The 26653-nt window shown below is 38.8% G+C and overlaps 2 protein-coding genes across 27 annotated transcripts in view; one reads left to right on the forward strand and one right to left on the reverse strand.

The window, feature by feature from the left end:
- ERAP1 (endoplasmic reticulum aminopeptidase 1) overlaps positions 1 to 16834 on the forward strand; it is a 43042-nt gene extending 26208 nt beyond the window's left edge. For all 3 annotated transcript variants that reach the window (XM_041751450.1, XM_041751453.1, XM_041751451.1), the window contains 8 exons: positions 4532 to 4611; positions 5136 to 5319; positions 6622 to 6778; positions 8409 to 8593; positions 9479 to 9640; positions 10114 to 10254; positions 10812 to 10893; positions 15280 to 16834. In XM_041751450.1, the coding sequence (XP_041607384.1) occupies positions 4532 to 4611; positions 5136 to 5319; positions 6622 to 6778; positions 8409 to 8593; positions 9479 to 9640; positions 10114 to 10254; positions 10812 to 10893; positions 15280 to 15435 (1147 nt within the window). In that variant the 3' untranslated portion in view covers positions 15436 to 16834. The remainder of the gene's footprint in view (positions 1 to 4531; positions 4612 to 5135; positions 5320 to 6621; positions 6779 to 8408; positions 8594 to 9478; positions 9641 to 10113; positions 10255 to 10811; positions 10894 to 15279) is intronic.
- Positions 16835 to 18087: 1253 nt separating this feature from the next.
- The window catches only part of CAST (calpastatin), a 110108-nt gene continuing 101542 nt past the window's right edge, over positions 18088 to 26653 (reverse strand). For all 24 annotated transcript variants that reach the window (XM_041751478.1, XM_041751477.1, XM_041751480.1 and 21 more), the window contains 2 exons: positions 19600 to 19665; positions 18088 to 18680 (listed from right to left, as the gene is read on the reverse strand). In XM_041751478.1, coding sequence (XP_041607412.1) covers positions 19615 to 19665 — 51 coding nt within the window. In that variant the 3' untranslated portion in view covers positions 18088 to 18680; positions 19600 to 19614. The remainder of the gene's footprint in view (positions 18681 to 19599; positions 19666 to 26653) is intronic.

Raw genomic sequence — 26653 nt, forward strand, 5'->3', positions numbered from 1 at the left:
TCTCTACATCCTTGATAACAGTTGTTTCTTGTGTTTTTGATGGTAGCCATTCTGACAGGTGTGAGGTGATATCTCATTGTAGTTTTGATATGTATTTCCCTGATGATGAGTGATGTTGAGCATCTTTCCATGTGTCCGTTGGCCATCTGGCTGTCATCTTCAGAGAAATGACTATTCATGGCTTCTGTCCATTTTTTAATTGGCTTATTTGTTTTTTTGAGTGTTGAGTTTTAATAAGTTCTATACACTTTGGATACTAACTCTTTAGTGGATATGTCATTTGCAAATTTCGTCACTCATTCCATAGGTTGTATTTTAGTTTTGTTGGTTGTTTCCTTTGCTGTGCAGAAGCATTTTATTTTGAAGTAGTACCAATAGTTCATTTTTGGTTTTATGTCCCTGGCTTCGGGAGACATGTCTAGAAAAATGTTACGGTGGCAATGTCAGTGAAATTACTGTCTGTGCTCTCTTCAGGGATGTTTATAGTTTCAGGTCTCACGCTTAGGTCTTTAATTCATATTAAGTTTGTTTTTGTGTGTGGTGAAGGAAAGTGGTCCCATGTTCTTTTGCACGGAGCTGTCCAGTTTGCCAACACCACTGGTTGAGGAGACTTTTTCCTATTACTCCTTCCTCTTTTGTCAAAGATTAATTAAGCATGTGATCATGGATTTATTTCTGGGATTTCTATTCTGTCCTGTTGATCTATGTGTTTCTTCTTATGCCAGTACCATACTGTTTTAATTACTACCATTTTGTAATAAAACTTAAAGTCCGGTGTCGTGATACCTCAACACCTCAAAAGAAAGTTTTTCTTTTTTAAGATTATTTTAGCTATTTGAGGTCTTCTGTGGTTCCATACAAATTTTAGAATTGTTCATTGGAGCTCTAACAAATGCTGTTGGTATTCTGCTAAGAATTGGCATGAAATTTATAGTTCACCTTTCATGCCGTAGACACTTTAACAGTATTAGTTCTAACATTCCATGAGCATGGAATGTCTTTCCGTTTCTTTGCATAGTCTTGCATTTCTTTCATCAGTGTTTCATAGTTTTCAGAGTACAAGTCTTTCACCTGTTGGGTTTAGTTTATTCCTAGATATTTTATTGTGTCTGCTGCTATTGTAAATGGGATTGTTTTCTTAATTTCACATTCTGCTGTTTCATTATTAGTGTATAGGAATGCAACAGATTTCTGTACATTGATTTCTGTACGCTGTGACTTCAGTAGATTTATTTATCAGTTCTTGTAGTTTTTATCAGCTCTGGCTTTTCTATGTATTTCTATTGTATCATCTGCAAATAAAGAGAGTTTTGTTTCTTCCTTACTAATTTGGATGCCTTTTATTATGTTGTCTAATGGCTGTGGCTAGGACTTAACAGTACTGTGTTGATTAAAAGTGGTGAGTGTGGACAGCTCTCTCTTGTTCCTGACCTTAGGGGAAAAGCTCTCAGTGTTTCATCATGGAGTATGATGTTGGTTGTGGGTTATATAGCATATAAGGCCTTTATTATGTTGAGGTATGTTCCCTTTAGATCTATTTTCTAGAGGGTCTTTTTTTTTTTTATCATGAGGGGATGTCATACTTTGTCCATTGCTTTTTCTGCATCTATTGAAATGATAACACGTTTTATCCTTTTTCTTATTGATGTGACCTATCATGTTGATTTGTGTATGTGTGTGTGAATATTGAACCATTTTTGCATCCTGGGAATAAATGTGGCTTGATTGTGGTGTATGATTTTTTTTTTTGATGTATCGTTGGATTCAATTTGCTAATACTTTGTTGGGGATTTTTGCATCTATATTCATGAGAGATATTGGCTTATAGTTTTTCTTATTTCTAATTGTGGTCTTTTCTTTTTCTCTTAAGATTCCTTAATATTTCCTGTAAGGCTGGATTGTGGTCATGAACTCCTTTATCTTTTGCTTGTACTGGAAACTCTATATCTCTTTTCTTCTGTTCTGAATAATAACCTTGTGGGGTAGGTTATACGCAGTTTTAAGTTTTTCCCTTTCAGCACTTTAAATATATTCTGCTACTCCTTTCTGGTCTGCAAATTTTCTGCTGAAAAATCATCTGATAGTCTTAGGGTCTCTCTTGTATGTGACTTTTTCTTTTACTGCCTTTAAGATTTTTCTTTAATGGTTGATATTGTAATTGTAGTATGTCTTGATGTGAATCTCTTTATATTACTCTTGTTTGGGAGTTTCTGTGCTTTTTGGAACTGGATGTTTATTTCTTTCTCCATGTTAGTGAAGTTTTCAACCGTTATTTAAGTTTTCTACCCCTTTCTTCCCTCTTTTCCTTCTGTGACCACTATAATGTGAATGTTTGTCACTTGATGTTGTAACCAGAGGTCCCTTCTATATTGCTCTCATTTATAATTATTTTTTCTACTTGCCATTTTGATTGGGTGATATCCACTATTCTATCTTCCAGATTATTGACCTGTTCTATATCCTCTAATTTGTTGCTGATTGCTTATATTGTATTTTTCATTTATTATTCACATCTGTGACTCCTGTTTGGTAGTTGTTTTTTCTAGTTATTTATTGAAATTGTTGTATTTTCCATTCTTAGTTCAGGGAACATCTTTATGACATTGTTTTGAACTCTCAGGTAAATTACTTAGCTATTTCATTAGGGTTTTTTTTCTGGAATTTTTTCATTTTCTTTTGTTGGGAATATAATCCTCTGTGTCCCTTGGTTTGTTTGACTTCATATGTCTACTTCTGCAAATTAGGTAGAAGAGCCACTTGTCCTGACCGGCTGTGGGAACATCCCCTGTGTAGGTTGCATGTGCCTGTAGCTTTGGCTCCCCAGCTGAAGCTGGAGTTGGATGGGGGAAGTGTCTTAGGGCAAACTGCACCAAGGCTGTCCTGGTGAGATGGCTAGAGCTGGAGTGGGTATGGGCCCAGGGTTCCCAAATACTCTGTGCTGGAGCTGCCCTAGTGGGACGGTAGGAGCTGGAGTGTGCATGGACTGGGAAGTTCTGGGGCATTCTTTCCCTGGGCCACTCTGGAGACACTGCTGGAGCTGGAGGAGATGCTGCCCTGGTAGGGTGTCTAGAGTTGGAGTGGGAACAGGTGCAGTCTGTAGCGTCCAGGGCTGTCCTGCACTAACGCTGCCATGGTAGGATAGCTGGGGCCCGAGTGGGTCCTAGCATACTCTGCTGGGGCCATCCTGGCAGGATGACTGGAGCTGGCATGGGCGGGGGGCCTTGGGGTTGCTGGCATAGCCGTAGGCAGCTGGCCCTGTAAACAGTGGTGCTCACCGGTGCCTAGGACTGCAGAGAGTTCTAGCAGATTCCACACTGTTGGGTGCATGCTTTAGAGTTAGTCAGTGGATGTCCTTCACTTACAATCTAGTTGTCCTTTAAATTGATATTCATTTATCATGTCCGGGGCAGTGGGGGGGGGGGGGGGTTGGGGGGGGGCGTGTTGGGATGGGCTTCCTGTTGTTATCCTGTCTCTGTCTCTCCTTCTCTTTGCGGTCCCTCTATCATTTGTTGTGTAGAACTATTTATCAACCCTCAATTTTTTTTCAGAAGGAATTGTTCTATATGTAGGTATAGACTTGGTGTATCCACAGGAGGTGAGTTTAGTGTAGTCTTAAGCTGCCCTCCTGGATACACAGTAGCATATAATTCTTTTACCTGCAAATACATTGGGAACATGATATCCTGACATAGCTCAGTTTGATATTTCCATAAAAAAAGAACGTTCACTTACTAAGTACAGTATAATTATCAAAATTATGAGATGAAATTGATAGACTACTTTGATCTACAAACCTGATTTCAACTTTTCCAGTTGTCCTAATAATATCTTTACCTGAGAGTTCAAAATAATATCTTTAGCCATTCTGACTGGTGATTTCAACTTTTCCAGTTGTCCTAATAATATCTTTACAGCAAGAGGAAAAAAAAATTCTTGTTCAGGATTCAGTATAGCTCCTATTGTATTGTCACACATGTTCAGTTAGTATAGTTTTGTTTTTTTTTAGTTTTTTTTTTTTTCCTAAAAAAATGCCTCAACTTTTTTTCTTTCTTGCCCTTGGCATTTTTGAAGATTACAGGCTGGTTCTTTGAATAGACTGCTCTCCAGTTTTTATTTCCTGCTGTTTACTCATGATGAGATTTGGGTTGTGCATCATGGGAAGGAATTCCGCTGAAGGGATATTATATTCATAATAAATGATTTGGGAGTCACATGATGTCAATATGTGCCATTTATAGTGGTCATGGTTTTTAAGGGAGAACCTCTAAGCTCCAGTCAGCCAACCTCTGCAAAGGATGCCGGGGTTCACTGGAGCCCAAATTCCTAGCTATGCTGAAGAAGTCCAAGAAGAATGAGTCGTGCCTGACCCGGCATCCCTTGCAAAGCTGGAAAATGGGCTGGTGATGTTTTGACTTCGTGCCTATGCTCGTTTTGGTGCCATCTTTTAAACTAGCTGGCGTCTGGTGTACAATAGATAATTTAACAATTGTTTGTTGAATTGATTCAACAAATAATCTGTTCTTTCTTTAAGGGACCTGTGGCATGTTCCACTGACCTTCATTACCAGCAAATCAGACGCAGTCCAAAGATTTTTGCTGAAGACAAAAACAGGTAACGTATTGCAGAAGTGACTGGGTTAAGTCAAGAAGAAAATGGAAATGTGTAAGACTTAGTAAGTTTGTTTTACTATGTATCTTGGTTAAAAGAGAAGGATTAAGTCAACCTTCATATTCAGCAAATTGTTGGCTTCCACTTTCTAGTGAAGATAGACCTTTCAAAATAGAGATTAAAGCAGTTGAATTATATAATGGCAAGAAGAAGCGATTGCTAGTGAAAATTCCCCCTTGGTTACACATGGCTGGATTAAATCATATGTAGGGCCTGCAATGTGACTGCATTCCCCTTATAGATCTATAAATCTCAAAAAATAGGTGTCTAAAGCTAGTGCTGACCTGTGCCTATTGGAATGGACTTTTCTGGTTTCTAAAAGAAATGTGTTCAATATGAAACTCATTTCAGTATTAAAATCGTTCAATATTAGACTTGCCTTTAGTTTCTTTGTCCATTCTCTGATCAGAAAAGCTTTCATCAGTCAAGAGAGAAAATGGAGCTGTGATTTATTTTATTTGTTCTAGATGTGCTCATCCTCCCCGAAGAGGTAGAATGGATCAAATTTAATGTTGGAATGAATGGCTATTACATTGTGCATTATGAGGATGATGGATGGGATTCTTTGACCGCTCTTTTAAAAGGGGCGCACACGACAATCAGCAGCAATGACCGGGCCAGTCTCATTAACAATGCATTTCAGCTTGTCAGGTAATACAGACTCCTCAGGGGCTCGGTTTGTTTCTGAAAGCAGCTGCTGTTAGCATTCAAACACTGGATTTCTAAAGATGAAAATGATGGCTTGCTAATAAGGAGCTGTACGGTGTTTTTCCCTTAATTCTTTTTATAATCCAAGGTTGCTTTTAGTGATTAACCACATGTCTAGGTCTGCAGAGTAAGGTAACAGAAGTAATCTGTGTTTTAATTTTACTAACAACTTAGCAGATTGATGCCAAAGTATAGAAAACCAAGAGACTAACATAGTGACAAGCCCCTTTCCCTAAAGACTTATCCCGCAGCTTCTCTGGCCCTGCTGGGTCTTTCACATTTTTGAAGCCTTCTTAGAAGACACTGTGGCTCAGTACCAAGTTGTTTGCATTTTGTCTCTTGGATTAAAGGATTTCTCCCCGCACTTCTCAAACTGGATACCTAAACATCATAGAAGCTTTATGAAATATAACTTAAAAATGTGGCCCAACCAAATGATCTTCGAGTTGTTGAGGACCATGTTTGCTCTGATTATTTTTTTTGCCTTAGGACAATGGTTTTTGAGGAAGTGTGGTGCCCCTGAAAGTCACACTTCAGTATTTAGGCAGGACTCCAAGGAGAGTCACCCAGGTGGGAAGCAAGGATTCTATACTTCTCGTTTCCCATGTCCCTTTGTTCTAAATGTTGAGTTCTTTATTGGCTGGGCCTCTTAAGGTGGCAAGTAGCAATGGAAGGTAGACAGGAGTGCTTTATCTAGCTGTTTCTGCCTACCTGAGACTATTTCCCTCCGTAATATTATCGCTTAATTCTTGGAGGGTTTTGTACTTAGCATATGCCCTGCCACTGAGACTTTGAACACCTGTGCTCCATAATGAAGGGTTTTTATCTGTAGTCACTTTGTTTTTGAAATGGGGACAAGAATGGGTTTAATCCAGACCCTCAGACTTTTGACGGAGTGGCAGTCTCTCTGACCAAGATTACTGATTTTTGATAAAAATGACCATCTCTCTCTAGAAGTTGAACACACATTTTGTTGTTTCTTAGGGGGAAAGATGCTGACCTGTTCCGTTTTGTCTTTACCCCAAGTTAGCATTGGCTCCATTACTAGTCAAGAAACTTCCTGCACAGTGGTAAATAAGCCAGTGTTATGTGTGGAAGAAAAGATACTTATATAAAAGTCACTATTAATAAGGGAGCATTTGTATCTGATTGAATGCTTGTTGGAGGATTAAAATAGTTTTCAAAACAAGTTGATTTCCTGGTTGTTGTTGTTTTATACTGCTAACCATGGTGTTTCTTGACCAGCAATGGAAAACTCTCAATTGAAAAAGCCTTGGATTTAACCCTGTACTTGAAACATGAAACGGAAATTATGCCGGTGTTCCAGGGTTTGAACGAGCTGATCCCTATGTATAAGTTGATGGAGAAAAGAGATATGAATGAAGTGGAAAATCAGTTCAAGGTAGAAGCCTTTACTGACTTGAGTGGCTACGTAACTGGTTTGCTTTTTGTGTGGGTGTGGGAAAGCATCCTTCCCATTGGGTATACATGTACGTCTTCATATATATTAAAAAAACATCAAAGTTAACTCAGTATTTGGATTAAATAGCAAAGATATTCTGACACTAAGACCCAGCACAAGAATCTGTACTTAAATTTTACAGATTTGTTATTCCCTTCTTTGTGCAAATCCTTTATTTCATCTTTACTTCTGTCTTTTGACAGTTACTATTTAACTTTTATTTTATTTTGTTCAAGTTAACATATAGTGCATTAGTTTCAGGAGTAGAATGTAGTGATTCGTCAGTTGCATATAACCTCCCCACCCCGTGCTCATTACATCACGTGCCCTCCTTAATGCCCACCACCCAGTGACCCCCGTGCTCATTACATCACTCCCCGCCAGCAACCTTCAGTTTGTTTCCTGTAGTTAAGAGTCTCTTATGGTTTGCCTCTCTGTTTTTATCTTCTTTTTCCTTCCCTTCCCCTATGTTCATCTGTTTTGTTTCTTAAATTCCACGTATGAGTGAAATCATATGGTATTTGTCTTTCTCTGGCTTTTTGCTCAGCATCTTACCCTTTAGTTCCATCTAAATCATTGCAAATGGGCAAGATTTCATTCTTTTTGATGGTTGTGTAATAGTCCATTGTGTATATATACCACATCTTCTTTGTCCATCTGTGGAGAATATCTGGGCTCTTTCTGTATCTTTGCGAGTGTGGACGTTGCTGCTATAAACACTGGGGTCCAAGTGCCCCTTTGAATCACTCTTTCTGTATCCTTGGGATAAATACCCAGTAGTACAATTGCTGGGTCGTAGGCTAGCTCTCTTTTTAACTTTTTTGAGGAATCTCCATACTGTTTTCCAGAGTGGCTGCACCAGCTTGCATTCACACCAGTAGTGTAAGAGGGTTCCCCTTTCTCCGCATCCTCACCAACATCTGTCGTTTATTTGCTAACCTGTTCAGTTTAGCCATTCTGACCGGTGAATGGTTACTGACCATCATTTTGATGGTTACTCTTAAGATACTCCATGATGCAGATACTTGAGGATGAGGCACGAAATGGTTCTTTTTAGCAAAATGTTACAAAGTCCTGTTGTAAAATTTGCTCTCAGAATTTAATCCTGTAAGCTTAGTTTCAAAAGTTGGCAATTCATGGTGATTTTTAAATGAAGGTATATTTACTAAAAGATTGTTCCGCAAAATAGTAAAATCATTACTTCTTGGTTTTGACCCCTTTTATAACTAAAAATAAACAGAATTACATGTTTTTTGGGGGCACCTGGCTGGCTCAGTGGTTGCGTATCTGCCTCTGGCTCAGGTTGAGATCCCGGGGTCCTGGAGTCGAGTCCCACGTCGGGCTCCCTGCATGGAGCCTGCTCCTCCCTCTGCCTGTATCTCTGCCTCTCTCACTGTGTCTCTTATGAATAAATAAATAAAATATTTAAAAATAAAAAAATTACATGGTTTTAAAAATAGGAGTTGGATTAAGCTTTAAAAATTAACCCCCATCTCCTGGGGGTGTATAGGCTTGTAGAAACACTAGATGGCTGGGGATGGAACTGGTGACACATGTGGCTTTCCCGCAGGCCTTTCTCATCAGGCTGCTGAGGGACCTCATTGATAATCAGACATGGACAGATGAGGGCTCAGTGACAGAGCGAATGCTGCGGAGCCAGCTCCTTCTCCTCGCCTGTGTGCGCAAGTATCGGCCCTGTGTGCAGAGGGCAGAAGCCTATTTCAGAGAGTGGAAGGAATCCGATGGAAATTTGAGGTCTGTGCTTACTGAACAACCAGCTAGTTCACATGAAGGATATAATTTCTGTTTTAGATCATCAGTGTTAAATGTTGGAAGAAAAAACAAGTATAGACAAGCCTGCTCTGCTGTATTTTTGGGGAAAGTAAATTGCTTTTTACGATTGGTCTGTGTATCTCTCAACTTTCTGTTTTAAGAAATGCCAGGTGGGAACTTCTATCTATAAAAGTCAAATATCTAGAGAGTTAAAATAGGATTAGGATAATTCCCATTTAATAGAGGCAAGGATCAGAACTGAAACAACCGTCCTAGATGGGGACGGAGGCAGTGCGTGCCATAGTAATAGTTTCTTTGGGCATCCAAAGTCCCTTATAAGGTGTGTATAGTAGTTGTTGATACTGTCCTAAGCTATGTAGGATTTTCCTGTATTTGGAATTTATTCTTGGACTTTTATATTTGTGGCTCAAATCTCTCTAGGAAATATTAGGCCAACAATATACATGGTTCCATTTAAAGAAATACTTCCAAACAGTGATCCTGTTGATTCGTTGACTTTTGTTCATGGATTACATCTTGAGTCTAGTTGGAGTTTCTTTCTTTTGGCTTAAGATGTGGTCATCTTCCGTCCTCCAGCATCATTAAAGTATGTTAGATATGTAGGTATTGATCAAAGAGGCTGTTCACATTGTTTTTGAGAAGGGTACTTGAAACCTAATACTTTGTAGATACTTTCTTGTGCCTCTTTTATAAACTCTAACTGAAGGAAAGAGGTTTTTTGTTGATATTTCCAGGCATGTTGCTCTGATCACTGGGGCAGTTTATGAGTTTGTAACTGGTCACCACTATACATCCAAACACACTTCCTGTCTCCCAGACTCTCACCAGGTCCCTTCTTTTCCACAGCCTTCCCAGCGATGTGACCTTGGCAGTGTTTGCTGTTGGGGTCCAGAAACCGGAAGGATGGGATTTTCTTTATAGAAAATATCAGTCCTCTTTGTCTAATACTGAGAAAAATAACATTGAAGTTGCCCTCTGTGTTAGCCAAGATGAGGAAAAGCTTCAGTGGTGAGTAATTAATTCGTGTTCACGTGGCCAAGAGGAGTTAAATGAGCTCAGATCCTTCTGACATCTCTTCTTCTTCTCTTGGCCCTGGCCTGGAATTGCCTTTTCTGCTGGGAACATTTTATTCAAGTGGGCATCCATCTAATGAGTACAGTAATTAATTAGAAGCAGGTGTTAGAAAAATATTTAAAGGAATGCATATTGTGTGTCTTTAACGCATTTAGAAATACATACCAGATAGGCCTTTCTTACCTATTTTCTCTTATGAACAGATTATAGGGGAATTGGTGTTGTAAACACTATTTCAGTGTTTTTATTATGTACCTATAGCAACTTGATGAGTGCTCTAGTCACCTATTTATCTTGTCTTTATTATTGACAGATTGACTTTTTTCTTTCACACCTTATTTTATTGAAGTAATTCATAACTTTTCCAGGGGCTCTTCATTGTTAACATTTTCTCTTAATCATTCTAGGCTACTAGATGAAAGTTTTAAGGGAGACGTAATAAAACTTCAAGAGTTTCCACATATTCTTAGAACTGTTGGCAGGAACCCGGTGGGATATCCATTGGCCTGGAAGTTTCTGAGGGAAAATTGGGATAAACTTATACAAAAGTAAGTAGTGCCAGAAATTGTGCTATGACTAGAAAAGTCCATTAACCAGCCTGTATTTTAGCTTTGTTTGTAAAACAATAGTGGTAGTCTAAATGGATTTTTTTTTGATTGAAGATAGCACGTAGAGGTCCTTAAAAAATTATTCTTAGCACTAAATTTGTTTTAGATTTTCTAACTAATGCATCTGAAGGGTGCAGTCCATCTGGAACAATCCTTTTAAATACCCACGGGCCTACATGAAGCCCTCCTGTTCACAGTTCAGCTTACACCATGGGTTAGTACTTGGACTTGCTTGGACCTGCCCTTAGCTAGCTCTTGGAGCACTTACTAAGCCTCTACCACTTACGTTTGGGTACTAGATCTTTTGTTCAGTGGTTAGTGTATTTAGTTTTTACACCTAACTATATCTTAGCACATTGGGAGGGTAGGTATCACGTTATACATTTTTCATGCCTAAGCAGTTTTTAGTTAAATGCTGTATCATGTAGAAGGCACTTAAAAACACATGTCGAATGAATAAATATTTTATGATACATCTTGACAATTTCCATCTCCAGGTTTGAACTTGGCTCATCTTCCCTAACCTCTATGGTAATAGGAACAACAAATCAGTTCTCCACAAGAGCACGGCTTGAGGAGGTAAACAAAAGTTTATTAAATTTAAGTGACAATTAGCTAATAAATAGGGGGGTAGACCAAGTAAGGGTCTGAAGAGGTAGGGATGGATTTTGTCACCTGTTAGATGTCTGTTTTGGATGCCGTGGTGTTTGGACATCAACCAAAATCAGTTACAGATAAACTGTTGAAAACTATGCCTTTTCCTCAACACGTAAAGAAGTCTTAGCTCTGCCATTGCATGTTTTAGGGCTTAAAAAAATTACTGGAGACATTTAATCTGTTTGTAGGATATTAAAAGTGACCATCACAGGTACAAATGACCTATGTGATCATCCACCTCTTGTGAAGGAGGCAGGTCTGGAATCTTGGTTCTCTTTTCTCTGGATTCAGGGTTTCCTGTTACTTTCTTATATGTGGTGTCCTTTCAGAAAGAATTTTACGCAACCGTACAAGGTCCATATATAAAAGAAATGCTGAATTTTTAAAAAGCTGCATACTTGACAGAAAGAGGTATCTATGTAAGGGATTTATGCTGAGGATAGTTTATTGCAATTGTACCCTAAGTGGACGACTGCTTCCTAGCAGTCTAGAAAAAAAAAATGAAAAAAACACTGAGTTATTCTCATTATCTAGTAAGAGGGAACCATGGAACATACAAGTTTTCCACAAAATCAGACTTTCAGTCTTCAACTTTGAGGAATTTGATGTCTGGTTCATTGTTGTGTGGTGTCCCTTTTATAACAATGTTTTCTAAAGTTGTAGGACAGATTTTACATGGCTTTAAAAATAGGGGCACCTGGGTGGCTCAGTGGTTGAGTGTCTGCCTTTGGCTCAGGTCATGATCCTAGGGTCTTGGGATCAAGTCCTGCACCGGGCTTCCCACAGGGAGCCTGCTTCTCCCTCTGCCTCTCTGTCTGTCTCATGAATAAATAAATAAAAAATCTTTAAAAAAAAGGTTGCAACAGATAAAAACTGAGAACCTAATACCAATCTTTTTAGGAACAGTTCCATTGTATAGTCTGGTTGTACCATGATAGAGCTTGATACAGGGAGAATGCTTTGAAAATGCAAAAGAAATGTCACATCCCTTACCTTCTCTCTAGTTTTTATTTAGGGTTGTAAAGTTGCACATGATGATTAAAGATTGACCTCTAGTGAGGTCTACAGAGAGCAATTCTGTGTGATGAAGACCAGTCATGGTCTATGAGTAGACAGCTGTCCATAAACCGGATCTGTTGCAACAGACCATTTCATTCAGCTACTTGCTTGTTCATTTATTTTTTCATTGATTCTTTAGAGACCTCTCACTTTTACTATAAGGCTGACGTGCTTTTAGATTCTGGGGCTATGACCATGAACAGAGTAGACAAGCCCTTGCCTTCACAGAGCTTTAACTCCACTGAGGGAATCAGTTACAAATTGATCGAAGACAGGCAGCTGCTGTGTCAGACAGACATAAACTCTGAAGATGAATGAGGCGAGGTCAGGAGAGTTCTGAGTAGAGACTGAAGGAAATGTAGGTGTCTGTTGTGGGCGGAGGAAACATCAGGTGCAAAAGGCCTGAGGCATGGAAATGAAGGAGGCTGGGATGTCCTCAGAAAGGAGAGCGTCCTCCAGACAGGGAAAATGTAGGAGTCAGTCTACCCTTCCTGGCCTCACATCCAGTTCATCCCAGAGTCTTGGTGGCTCGGCTTCCAGCATCCGTACCGTATCTGTCCCTTGTCTGCTTTTACCCCACCCCAGGCCCTTCTCAGCCCTTGCCTGGCCTATGGTGATAGCCGTCTGCATGGCTTCCCCCTTTGCCAACACCAAGCCATTTTCCACACTTAAAACTGAAAATCAGCCCATGACTGACCCCTCCTTGAAACCGTACCTGTTTATCTTGGAATAAATTCCAGAACTTTCCTTCCTATGTACACAAGACTATGCTGACTGGGCCATGTCTCCAGCCAATTATCACACATTGTTGTGTGTCATGGTCATGCAACCCTTGAGCCACTCAGCTGCCTCCTGCTCCTGGACAAGAAGGTGTTCTCCCATCTCCAAGCCTCTAAACTTACCTCTGCCCGGCTTGCTCTTTCCCAAACTTGGCAGTACAAGGGCTTGTTTTATCATTCAGAGGTCCCAGGTCCCATGTCACATTCCCATACTACCCTGTCTAAAGCAGGCTACCCCCGCCCCACTCTCATTGCCTCTGTATTTTGTCCACAATGGCATAAATATATATATTTTTTTAATTTTTATTTTATTAAATAACATATATATATATATATATATATTTTTTAAGATTTTATTTCTTCCTAAGACACAGAGAGGCAGAAGGAGAAGCAGGCTCCTTGTGGGGAGTCCGATGTGGGACTCGATCCCAGGACCCCAGGGATCTTGCCCTGAGCTGAAGGCAGATGCTCAACCACTGAGCCACCCAGCTGCCCCCCACAGTAGTATATATACAGTAACTGTACTTTACTGTTTGTTGTCTTCCCAGGTAGAGCATAAGCTCTATGAGGACGGGGGCTTGCCTGATCCCTCGCCTCCTCCTCAGTGTCTAGCACAGTAATTAAGCCAGAGGGATGAGTACGTGCCAGAGTAAAGGTTCACAAATCAGTAGATGAGATGGAGTCCCTGGTACATGCTGGAAGTTATATGGATAAAGTGCAGAACCCATGTCCTCACCAGGGCTCTGCAAGGGAGAGCATGTTCTTAATTTAAAAATAGGGAAACAGAGTCCCAGAGAAGTTAAATCATTTACAAAGGGTCAAACAAGTTAGTAGGATGAAAATGTGGTTTTTTTTTTTTTTTTTTTTTTAGTACCTCTATATCACACTGCTTATTGCACTGAAAACATTCTCAAGGAGGCAGGTTTGAATCCAATGCTCCATTGAGATGCTGCATATCCCAAGGTAGATGAACATAGGAGAGAGAATTTGGGGTCAGGAAAAGTTTGAGGGTGAGGCTTATCAGTTGGCTTAGTTCTAGCTCTTACAGGTTTTTGTTTTTAAGTGGTACCGTCATGAAGGGCTCCTTCTAGATTTTTTTAAATAATTTGAAACTTCTTAAATTATTTAATAATTAAACACTTAAGTAAAATTATGGTGATTGGATTGCTGAAAAGTGCCCACAGTTGTTTGAACTGAATATTAATCTTGAGTCTGAGAGTACGGAACAGTGGGCTGAGCTAAAGCGAGGGCAGGACCATGAGGTCCATGTTCTGTAGGTTGTACAGCAGGAAGACAGGCCTTTAGCTCATTGAAAAGTTGTCTTGGGATACAATTTTAGAACAACCCTGAATCACTGAATTTGACCCTGAATTTGACCTTTTACAAGCCTATACTTACCTTTCTCTTATTCCCAAACTTAAAAATATGGTATTATAACATAGATTTGGAAGGAATGAACTGTTTGGAATCCATGCTGAACAAGTAATACATCTTCGCCCAGACTGACTTCCTGTTTGCACAGTCAAAAATATATGGATTAATGTTGTGAAAACTTAGGGGACAAGGTCAAGAATCTTTTTTTTTTTTTTTTTTTTAAGATTTTACTTATTCATGAAAGAGAGAGAGAGGCAGAGAAGCAGGCCCCATACAGGGAGCCCGAAGTAGGACTTGATCCTGAGGCTCCAGGATCACACCCTGGGCCCAAGGCATGGGCTCAACCACTGAGCCCCCAGGGATCCCAGGTCAAGAACCTTGTAAAGTGAAACTGTACCACGATAGTCAGTGCTGTTGCAGAGCCGGACTATTTCTCACATGAACCCACAGGAGTTAAGAATCCCAGAGATGAAATAAGAAACAGCTGTCTCTTATCTCATTAAAACCATGGGCAACTCTGTGGATTTTATCTTAGAGGAACAATACATTAATTGTGGATAAGGATTAAAAAAAAATTGGCAAGGTTTCAGGGATTACCACCATAAATTGCTAAGAAGCCTTGTCCTTGGTGTTTCTCTAAAGATCTACAAGGCCAGGCCCATGGAGGAAGACTGCACTTGTGTGGTTGAAACCGTTTAAACTGTTTTGCTTGGCAAAGAAGATAGTCTGCACATTGTGTTTTTTAGATACCATGTTTAAAAAAAATAGCATCTGGGTGGACGCAGCAACACATATTAAATACGCCGAAACCCTAATTATAAAATGGTATACAGTCAAGTCTTTTAGGGCCTGGCAACTCTGAGTAAAAAAAGCTAAGGAGAAAAATACAGAACTGGGCATCATGAGGCATGAGCTCATTGCATACAGCATAAGTTTATGTGTGTAGAATTGTACCCAGACACCAGGCACTGCCTTCTAAGTAGAATTTTTGACAAACGCTGGAATTTTGGCTTCCGTTTCCTTTTAACTAGCCCCAACTTACATTTGTATACTATAAGAAAACAAATTTTTAAAAAATCTGGTTTTTCCTTACAAGGTGAAAGAATTCTTCAGCTCTTTGAAGGAAAATGGTTCTCAGCTACGTTGTGTCCAGCAAACAATTGAAACCATTGAGGAAAACATACGTTGGATGGATAAGAATTTTGATAAGATCAGAGTGTGGCTACAAAGCCAGAAGCTTGAACTGCTCTAACAGCCTGTTCCTCGCTGGTTCCTGTATAATCTGTGATGTCATGGAATGCAATTATTTTCAAATTAGGGATGGCTGGTGGGGCTCCACTGCAGACACTTCCTTCTTGATCATTTGACTATTCCTGTGAAAAGACTGGCTACTCAACTGTCCCATCGATGGGTTACTGCTACTGTGTGTTTTATCGATAGGTGTCGCCCTGCAATGTAAACCCAAGGGGTGGGGTCCCTACTGTGTAGGGCATCCTACTCCTTTTTCACCCCTATCCATAAGCCTTGTGCTTTCCAAAGCCCGGCTTGCCACCTGGATGTCACTCATACGCTGTTGAGTCATTGCCCTCTAAAGACTTGTGAATCGTAGGAACCACTGAACCCAGGGGCTGACTTGGAGGCTCATGTCCTCAGGCTTGTGATTTGCTCTCTTTTGGTCAGTTTCTCAGGAAGGCGGATGGGAGCTGGGGTGGGAGAGAGTAGGTGGGGGTGTTTGTTACCCTGGTTCCCTTGAAGGATGCCCCAGGCTGACGTCCACCGAAGCTAGACCTGGGAGGTGGCCCTCTTTCCCATTTGGTATTTTCCTCATTTGGGTGAAGTGAGAGCCTGGCTTTCACTGGTCCTGGCAGTACTCGTGGGTTGCTTACGTCCTCCCCATACCTTTGTTGAGAAAACACAACTTTTATGGAACTCTCCTCAAATAATCCTGATTTGAGTATGTGGTCTACTTCCTCAGAGATGCTGACTGATCAAGTGTCCCTCTGAAAAAGCAGAGTATGTTCAGGTCTAGAGGAGAAGACTTTCATTTGAAGTTGAACCTCGAAGCTGTTGATACTTAGGTAGGTGATGCTTCCTCTCGCTCCTTATTCAGCCCAGTTCGTAATTCCCCAATAATTTCCTACTGCCACTAGGGCCTCGCAGAGTCTCCCGTAAATAATGTACTGTAAAACTGAAAATACTTGGTCATAATTAGCTTAAGTGTGGACAATGTGTTGTCTTTGAAGTCTTTAATGAGTTTAACCGTACTGTAAAGTTTAAAAGCATATGATATGAAAAAATGTCAGTGTGCTCTAACATATGTGGACGAGAGTGACTTCTGGACATAAACGTGTTTACAGTTCTATTTTTATATGTATTACATGGTAATGAAACCAGAAATCGCTGGTAATTTCCACCCCCCAGGATTAACCTTCTAAAAGACACACAGAGCCAAGATTTTACTGTAAAATATTTTAATTGTGTTTTGTACTTTGATTTAATGAAACATGGAAATAGTGGTTTTCATTTTTGGTCAACCGAGGAACCTATTTTAATTTGCTTTTGGGAAAGTCCATTTCCTAAATAGATACAATATTGCTACAACAATGTGCAAATACCTCTTTGGTAATAAAAGTTGTCTTATTTTCCTTGAAGCAGACGTTTGCAATGATTTCCTCCTAACCGGAAAGGTAGAAGAGGACTCTGATTCTCTAGCTTAGTCTAGTCATCAGTAATTATCAGGAAACACCCAAGTCTTGGAGACCTTTCCAACGCACAAAAGGGCCCACTGACAGTACCTTTTGTGTTTACTCTTACAGTAAATCTTTGGATTTAAAAGTACTTCTATATATGCATGGAAATCAGTAATACTGCAGCCACTTCCCTACACACACATCTGCGAAGGCCAAAGGTTTCATAAAAAACAAAATAAAAAACTTTTATGCTACCTACTTAGAAGAATTAGAAATACAACTGAAATCCCAAAGGAACAGGGTTTCTTTTTTTGGGGGGGGGAGCTTGTTAGTGCCTTGAAAATGCTGTTTAGTCACCCTAACACTGGCTTCTATTTCCCAGATTTAGAATAATAGGATAATGCCTGCATCTCTCATGGGATAGATACACCGCACTTTGGCCGAAGTTTGAAATCCTATAGGTGTGTTCATGAATTGTAGAAAGAATTTTTGAAGAGAAGTAATAGAATTTATGCTCCGTTACAAGCAGCTGTTCTTTCTGCTGCCCTCCCCTCCCTTTAGGACAGTATCGGTGATAATTATTTTTGCTGAAGTCAACTAAGTTCTAACAGAAATGTAAAATACATGCTAAGGAAGGCTGTACTCTCTGACACAAACTCCAGTTTTAGGATATGTACATGATAACCTTTTCCTGCATTCAGTATCAAGAAACGAAGTATTTGTCAAACTCCCCCCAAGGATATCAGTGCTATATTCATAAACAATTCATTCCAAAAGATCTGAGAAACCAAAGTTGTAGACATCGGAACCTACTTCTTGAATTGCTGTGGGAGAAAAGTTGATTTTTAAATTGCAGGTAGCTTTTTTTTTTTTTTTTTTTTTTTTAAGTAGAAGTTTTGGTATTTGGTAAACCTAACTTCCATAAAGCCAGATGGTATACAGTGCACAGACTAAAGTGGCAATGGCTCTAAGCACATGATTGCTGCTCTGCCTATATGTATCAAAAGTGGAAAGCACAGCTTAACACAGTAACCCCAGGGAGGTCAAGGCATATGAATAGTCTTAAGGATTAGATTTTACTATTAGAACTTGTTACGTTCCAAGACAAAGAGTCTGCATTTTGCCCTTCTGACTTGATTCAAGTCTCAGGATCTTTTATCCCGGCTCTAAGGTACAGAAGTCATAACTTCTGGCAAAAAAAAAAGAGTACTGGGTGCAGCGCATCCTGGTCTGTCCAGGTTATCTATTAATTTATTAGCAGCCCAAGAGGAGATATGTGCCCAATGTACAATACTTTAGGTCTGACTTATACACATTAACCCAAAGAAACATCAAATACAGTTCCAAAGCCCGAGAGGAAAATGGGTAATGAGAAATCAGGACATTAAACATGTTCAAAGCATTGTTTTCCAAATGCTAACAACAAAAGAATTAAGTGCAATCTGAAATACTAAGGAGATTTACAGGCACTGTGTGTAGAATGTGCAAAAGTTTGCAAAGGATTTTCCTTCTTTTATGTGTTGCTTTAAGAAACTATCAAATATATCTCATAGAAATATAAAGTTCCCATCTCTCCCAACTGAAGGCAATTTTTAAAAATTCAAAGTTTATCAATACTCAGTACAGTAACACAGATGAACCACACACATTCATTTTCTTTCTGGGAAAAGAATAACCAATGTTTAGGATGTCAAGACTCGACAAGTAACACTGTCTAGAAGCCACCCAGAAAAAAACTGCTGTTGTTCAAAGCCCTTTGTCCTTCAAAAGTCACCATCCACCAGCTGAAGATTTTATAGGCCGATACCTTGAAAAATTCAAAGGAAAAAAAAAATCCGGTAAACCATTTGATGCATAATTTTCTTCATCTAGGCACAGTAGATTTAACATTTACCAGAAGCACTGTGTAACAGATGGCAACAAGGAATTTCCTATAAGTAACCATAAGAATGTTCTTAGAAAATGCTACAATTAAGAAAATAGAAAACCTGTAATTTGGGTGAAGATCTTCAGTATAGTTCTAATAAGTATACTTTTCTTGTTACAGGAAATAAGAGACCATGATGAGAGAGACACTAAGCCAATCTAACCTACGTTTTTATTTTCTTTAGGCTTTGGTCAGCCAGCAGTTTTAGGTCTTATTCTAAGCCATCAAGCCTTACCGTTAGAGAAGAGGAATCACTTAAGAATTATAAGGGCTCTCAACATACAAGTAGAATTAAACAAAGTACTTGACTTTGACCACTTTTGTTTATCTTAGTTTTGCAGTCTTTCGTTTTTATTCCAAAAAACCCCGTCACTTCCAGTAGACCAGATGGGGTACTCCTGTCCAGCCCACCATGGGTTGGTATTTTGGTAATACCAGCATCATAAGGACCTCTCTCTGTAAGATGGCTTTGTCAGGCTAGGTGGCTTTGTCTCAGTAACCCGTAGTCACAAGCATTTGGGTTTCAGACTCAGCTAGACTTACACAGTCATTTTCTTTAAGAGCCTGGCCTGATATTTTAAAGGGCTCTTAATCATAAGATTGCTATTTTTAAACACTCCAATAGCACATGATTCCATTTCTTGCTTTTCAGCAAATGAGCCTCTAGACACTGCCATGTGCATTTGATGCCAACAGTATAAAAAGAACATGAATAAGAAATGGGCTTAGTTTCACAGGCCCATGACACAAGTCTGTAGAAGGTACGGTTGTCTTCCATTACAGCAAACATCCAACTTACCAAATAGCGTGAACTTTAACTTGTATTTTTTTCATCAGCTTTGGACTTGGAAGTTTCCTGCTTTGCCTAAAAGGGAAAGCGGACCATCACTGAACTTTTTCTTTCCTGGATTAGGTATCAAAAAAGCCGATCTAGCAGAAGAGGCTTAAGAGAACATGGGCTTTTCAGAATTAAAGGGTCAAAAGATGACAGGTCAGTGGAGGAAAAATAGATGGGCCTTACCTAAGGATTTCCTTTTCATTTAACCCAAACTATGAATTGTTCTCTTTTAAGTGATTTAAAATTTTACTTTTTTTTTTTTTGAAGGCTAAGGTAAGTGAAGAAAAACACAGGTATTTTTGGATGGGATTCATTCATTCTATTGTGATCAGTTCTCTTACTTGGGGGGCACTGTGGGGCAGCTAATCCACTGAGAAAATAATCTGAGATACAAGGGCATGAGCAAGTAATAATCAAATCTGGCTTCCTATGTCCTTTATGGGTTTCATTCCTTTTTGAGGTATAAATTGACTTATACCTTTAGTTTCAAGTAATACAACAATGATTCGGTATTTGGGTATGCTGCAAAACGATGAACACAGTAAGTATAGTTAACATCATTCACGGGTAAACATTTTTTCCCCTTGTGTTGAGAACATTTAAGACCTCAGCATATTTCAAATGTGCAATACAGCGTTGTGAGCTGTAGTCACTCTGCAGTACAATATATTCACATGATTTTGTTATTTAAAATTTTTTCTTCTGACTTTTACCCTTCTCACCCACCCCATACCTGTCTCCCCTCTAGAAACAACCAACTGATGAGCTCACCTTTTTGTTTTTAGATTCCCCAAATTAGTGAGATCATGTGGTATTTATCTTCTTCTGAATGACTTACTTCACTTGCCATGATGCTCTCAAGATCTATTCGTGTTGTCACAGATGGCAAGATTTCCTTCTTTATTATGGCTGAAGAGTATCCTATTATACATACCACATCCACTTTATCCATACAGCCATTGATGGACTCTTCGATTGTATCCATTTCTAGGCTATTTTAAATAATGCTGCCATGAACATAGCAGTGAATATATTTTCCTAATTTTTCAATTTCTTAGGCTAACTACCTGGAGGAAGAACTGCTCTATCATATGGTACTTCTATTCTTAATTTTTTGAATCACCTCCATACTGCTTTCTCCTTAGTGGCTGCACCAGTTTACATTCCTACCAACAGTAGAGGAGGTTCCCTTTTTCCCACATCCTCACCAACACTTACTTTTTGATAACAGATATTCTAACAGGTGTGAGATGATATGTCCTTGTGGTTTTGATTTGTATTTCCTTGATGAGTGATGGATGAGCACATCGGAGGCATGTGCCTGCAGGCCATTTGTAGGTCTTTGGAAAAATATCCATTGAATCACCTGCCCATTTTAAAATTATGTTGCTTGCTTTTTTGCTATTGAGTTTTAGGTTTTTTTAAATATATATACATTTTTGGATATTAACCCCTTAACAGATGTAGCATTTGCAAATATTTTTTTTCCCACTGGGTCTGTTGTCTTTTCATTTTGTTGATGGTTTTCTTTGCTGTGTGGAAACTTTTTAGTTTCATCAGGTCCTTCTTGTTTTGCTTTTGTGGACTTTGCTTTTGGTGTCAAATCCATGAAATCTGAGCTAAGCCTAATGTCAAGGAGCTTACCACCTATGTTTCCTTCTAGAAGTTTTATGGTTTCAGGTCTTCAATAACAAAAATGTTATTGAAGACTTGAATTTAAGACAGGGGTCCAGTTTTCCCAACACTACTGAGGAAACTTTCCCTTTCCCCATTGTATATTCTTGACTCCTTTGTTATAAATTGACCATATATGTATGGGCTTATTTTTGGGCTCCTCCACTCTGTTTTGTTGATCTATGTGTGTGCATTTTCATGCCAATACCATTTCTGTTTTGATTAGTATTGTAATGTAGTTTAAAATTGGGAGTGTGATGCTTCTTTTTTTCTCAAGGTTGTTTTGGCCATTCAGGGTCTTTGTGTTTTATACAAATTTTAGGATTTTAAAAATATTTTGTGAAAAAATGCCATTGCAATATTGACAGGGATTGAATTGATTCTTTATATTGTTTTGGGTAGTATTTTAACAATATTAAACCTTCTAATCCATAAGTACAGAGGCTTTACATTAGTTGTACCTTCTTCAATTTCTTTCATCGATGTCTTCTAGTTCCCAGTGTATAGTTCTTTAAGTTCCTTCATTACATTTATTTTTAGGTACTTTAGTCTTTTGTTGCAATTGTAAATGGGATTATTTCCTTAATTTTTTGTTTGTTATTAATATATAGAATTGCAACAGATAAATGTATATTGATTTTGTATACTGCAACTTTACTGAAGTAGTTTAATAGTTTTTGGTGGAATTCCTTGGTATTTTTTACATATACTAGGTCACCTGAAAATAGTGGCAGTTTTACTTCTTCCTCTCCAATTTGGATGCCTTTTATTTTTCTTGCCTAATTACTTTGAACAGGACTTTCAGTAGAATGCTGAATAAAAGTGGTGAGTGGGCATTTTGGTCTTCCTAATTTTAAAAGACAGCTTCCTGTTTTTTTCACCTTTAAGTATGACGCTAGCTTTGGGTCTGTCATAATTTTATTATGTTGAGGTATGTCTCTCTATATCAACTTGGTTGAGAGTTATCATAAAGGAAAGTTGAAATTTAGTAAGTGCTTTATTAATTGTGGTATATCACATTGGATGATTTGGTGGTGTTGAACCATCCTTGCATCCCTGGAATAAAACCCACTTGATCTATTTGATCCTTTTTTTTTTTTTTTTTTTTTAAGATTTATTTGATAGAGCACAAGCAGAGGGAGTGACAGGGAGAGGGAGAGGGAGGCAGCATGCCCCAATAATATTTTGAGGATTTTAAAAATCTGTGTGCATGAGGGATATTGGCTTGTGATTTTCCTTTGTGTCTTACTCTGGCTTTGTTATCAGAATACTGCTGGCCTCGGTAAAATTAGCTTAGAAGTGTTCTTTCCTTTCTGTCTTTGGAAAAGTTTGAGAAGGATTAGTATTAATTATTCTTTGAATATTTGGTAGAATTCTCCAGTGAAGTTGTCTTGTCCTGAAGGTCTGGGAGGTTTCTGATTGCTGCTTTAATCTCCTTACTAAGCTACTGGCCAGTTCAAAATGGTTTCATCCTGATTCAGTCTCAGTAGGATACAGGTTTCTCTCTTTTAAATTGTCCATTATGTTGGCATGTAACTCTTCATTATGCACTTATTGCCATTTTGTTGATTGTTTTTTTTTTTTTTTGGGCTATTTTGTAGATCCTCTTTTCCTTTTTTACTCTATTCCTTTGTGATTTGATGACTTTCTGTATTAGGAAACTTATATTCCTATTTTTTTGTGTATTTACTATTGATTTTTGCTTTATAGTTATTATGAAATTTATGACAATATAAAAGTCTATTTAAAGTAGATAACAGGGATGCCTGGGTGGCTCAGCAGTTTGGCACCTGCCTTCAGCCCAGGGTGTGATCCTGGAGACCCCTCTGCCTGTGTCTCTGTGTCTATTTCTGTATCTCTCATGAATAAATAAAAATCTTAAAAAAAATGTAGATAGCAAGTTTGAATGCGCTCTAAAGTTGTACATTTTTACTCCTATCATGTTTTTGGGACCTCCATTTTACGTTTTTTTTTTTTTTTTTTTTTGTCTTCTATATCCCTTAATGGATTACTGTAGTCAAATTTTACTATTTTTGCCTTTTAACCTTCATCCAGCTTTATAAGTGATTTACACCTTCATATTATTCTAAGTTTTACCATATATTTACTTTTAGAGTGAGATTTGTTTTTTCATTAAGTTTTCCTGTTACTAATGAGTACCCTGTATTTTCAATTTCAGGAAGTCCCTTTACAGGTCCTGTAAGGCTGGTTCAGTGCTGATGAACTCTCAGCTTTTCTTCATCTGGAAAACTTTTGCTCTCTATTCTTAATGACAAGTTTGCTAGGTATTCTTAGTTATAAGGGTATTATTATTATTTTTAAAATTTCAGTATTGTGAATAGATCCTGCCACTTGCTCTGGCCTGCAAAGATTCTGCTGACAATCTGCTGATAGTCAGAGACCACTGATTTTTCTTTTGCATTTTAAGATTCTGTCCTTGTCTTTAATTTGTGATTTTCTGATTATAATGTTATTTGGTATGGGTGTCTTTAGATTCATCTTTTGGGGGGATCCTATGGGCATCTGGATGTGTTTCCTTCCCCAGGTTGGGGAAGGGTTCAGCCATTATTTCTTCAAGTAAGTTTTCTGCCCCTTTCTTTATCTCTCTTCCTTCTGGGTATCCTGTAATATTGATGTCTGTCTACTTGATGTTGTCCTTTAAGTCCCTTAACCTATCTTTACTTTTTCCCCCATTTTTTTTCTTTTTATGGCTCTGATTAGGTGAGTTCTGCTATGCCTTTTTCAAACAGAAGTCAGGTCTGTGACTTCTGTTTGGCTGTTTGGCAGTTTGTCATTATTCTCATCTCTTGAAGTTCTCATTTCCTTTCCCAAATTGAGTGAGCATTTCTCTTTCTTTCTTTCTTTCTTTCTTTCTTTCTTTCTTTCTTTCTTTCTCTCTCTCTCTCTCTCTTTTCTTTTCTTTCTTTTTTTTCTTTTCTTCTTTCTTTTCTTTTCTTTTCTTTTCTTTTCTTTTCTTTTCTTTTCTTTTCTTTTCTTTCAGATTTGTTAGAGATTGTGTGGTGGGGAGAGGGGGGATCTCAAACAGACTCACCACTGAGTGTGGAGCTGATGCAGGGCTTGATCCCACAACCATGAGATCATGACCTGAGCCAAAATCAAGAGTTGGACGCCCTGATGAGCATCTTCTTAACTATTCTGTTGACCTCTTCATCAGGTAAATCTTTTATGTCCATTCTGTTTTGTTTTTTTCCCCCCTGAGGTTTGATCTTGTTCTTTGATTTGGAGCTTATTCATCTACTGCTTCATTTTCCTTGACTCTGTATTGGTTTCTATGCCCTAAATCAAACAGGCACTCTTCATAGTCTTGGAGGAGTGTCCTCATACAGGAGATGAACCTTATTTTTCTACCCTGTCCTAGCAACTTGGTTGTCTTTCAAACCTTTGTTATAAGCTATTTGGTCAATTTTATTTTTACTGATTCCTAGTATTTGAGAGCATGCCATGATCTGTCACAGTCCCTAAGGGGAAGATCTCTGTCAGCACCTAGATTGAAGCTGATTGGAAGCCATGGCCTTACATACCATCTTTTAAAGAAGGCACATATATACAGTCCTGTGAGACCACAGAATAAGTCCTGCTGGCTTGCCATAGCCCAGTGATCTGGGCTGGCGTGCTGGAGAGGGTTTGTCTCTTGGGTGGTAGTCACAAAAGCTAGGTCTCCAGATCAGTATGAACTGCTTTCAAGGAGATTCTGATGACCTGAAGTGAAGCAGGGAGAGACTAGAAAGATGGTGTTTACCAGATTCTGGCCTGACAAGTATTTAAGCAAGCCCCTAACCCTCAGAACAATGCATAAAATAAGCCATTATACCTTTCACAGAAAGTCTGGGTGCTTTTCAATTGGCTGCCTCACCTGGAGCAGGTGAGTCTGTGCTCTCAAGCCCTTGAGAAAATTTCTCAGATCAACTAAAGCCTTGTGGGTCTTGTGGACACAAGCCCCATTGGATTTCAACATTAGATATTTGTGGACTTATCTCTCAAATTCAGATCTTAATATAAGGTGGGATGCCCAATATGGGGTACAAATCCTTTGCTCCCCAGAAAGAAGCTGTGGGTTTCGAGTTTCCTTTTTATTATGGGTTATGGTGCCTGGAGTTGGGTTATGGTGAGATTGTGTTCCTGTCTGCCTTCCTGCATTTGATCTGCTCTCATTTGCTAGGTAAGTAGTAGTCGCTCAGCTAGTTTTGGGGCTTTTTTCCATAGGACATAATTGAATATGTAACTGTAGTATGTCCATGCAAAGAAGGTGAGTTCAGGATATTCCTATGTCACCATCTAGACTTAGTGTTTTGAAGCAGGTAGAGTAGTTTTTAAAGCTGTACATTCACCTTCTCATAGTCAGAGGCCCATAGTAATAACCCTTTAAATCATATGTTCTTGGAATAGGAAAGGATCTAGAAGTTGTCTCATCCAACAGTTTGAGTAATTTTAATAGCAACCTCTCAATAGTTTGCCTCCATTAATGCCCAGCCCTAAGAATCTGGACCCTGTAACTTTTAAGTAATCTCTACACTCACTCACAACCGCAAAGCCTACAATACTCTACTGACTGAGCCAGTCAGGTGCCCCTGGACCCTGGAACTGCTACTCACTAGTTTAAGTACATCATTTTTCATGTTGCTCTAGAAAGTAGAACTAATACTCCTCCCTCCCTAAAAGTAATACTAATACTCCCTAGGTGATGTCTAATGCATATCGTGACTCTTAGAAACCCTCAATAGTATACAGAATTAGAGAAAATCTACTTCCAAGTCCTAAAGTTTATACCAACCACATTCTCTGGCATTATCTCCCCTGCTGCCACCACCACTTTAACATGTCTAAATTTGCTATGGTTTTTATAGTGAATAAATCAAATTGTTGACTTTTTCTTAATGGTATATATTTTTATATCTGGTGATTTAGATTTGATGAAATACACTATATGAACCTGTACTGTCCATGTGTTACATACAAATAGAAATGTGCTGTAGGCAATTTAAAGTGGTGGTGGTATGGATCCTTAGAGAGGGAAAAGTATAAAAAAAAATTCACCCTTCTCAGTATTTGCCAAAGGCTCAGTCCATCACAGCCTCAACTTACTGAGAGATTGAGTAAACTAAGGATTGATAAGGGCCAATGAACTAGCAACCAGCATGTCATTGCTGATGGCAGGCAGGGCTCAAGCAGAGGAAGCAGGATGTTTGAAGGAAGTGAAAGGATGGAAGGAATTGGGCTGTAGGCAGAATGGCTTTTAAGTTGGAGAATAGCTTTTAAAGAGGTGAAAGAACTAGAATATGTTTATAACACAAGAAAAAAGACAGAAGATACTGGATTATTG

This window comes from Vulpes lagopus, chromosome 4, assembly GCF_018345385.1.
Source record: "Vulpes lagopus strain Blue_001 chromosome 4, ASM1834538v1, whole genome shotgun sequence".
Lineage (NCBI taxonomy): Eukaryota > Metazoa > Chordata > Mammalia > Carnivora > Canidae > Vulpes > Vulpes lagopus.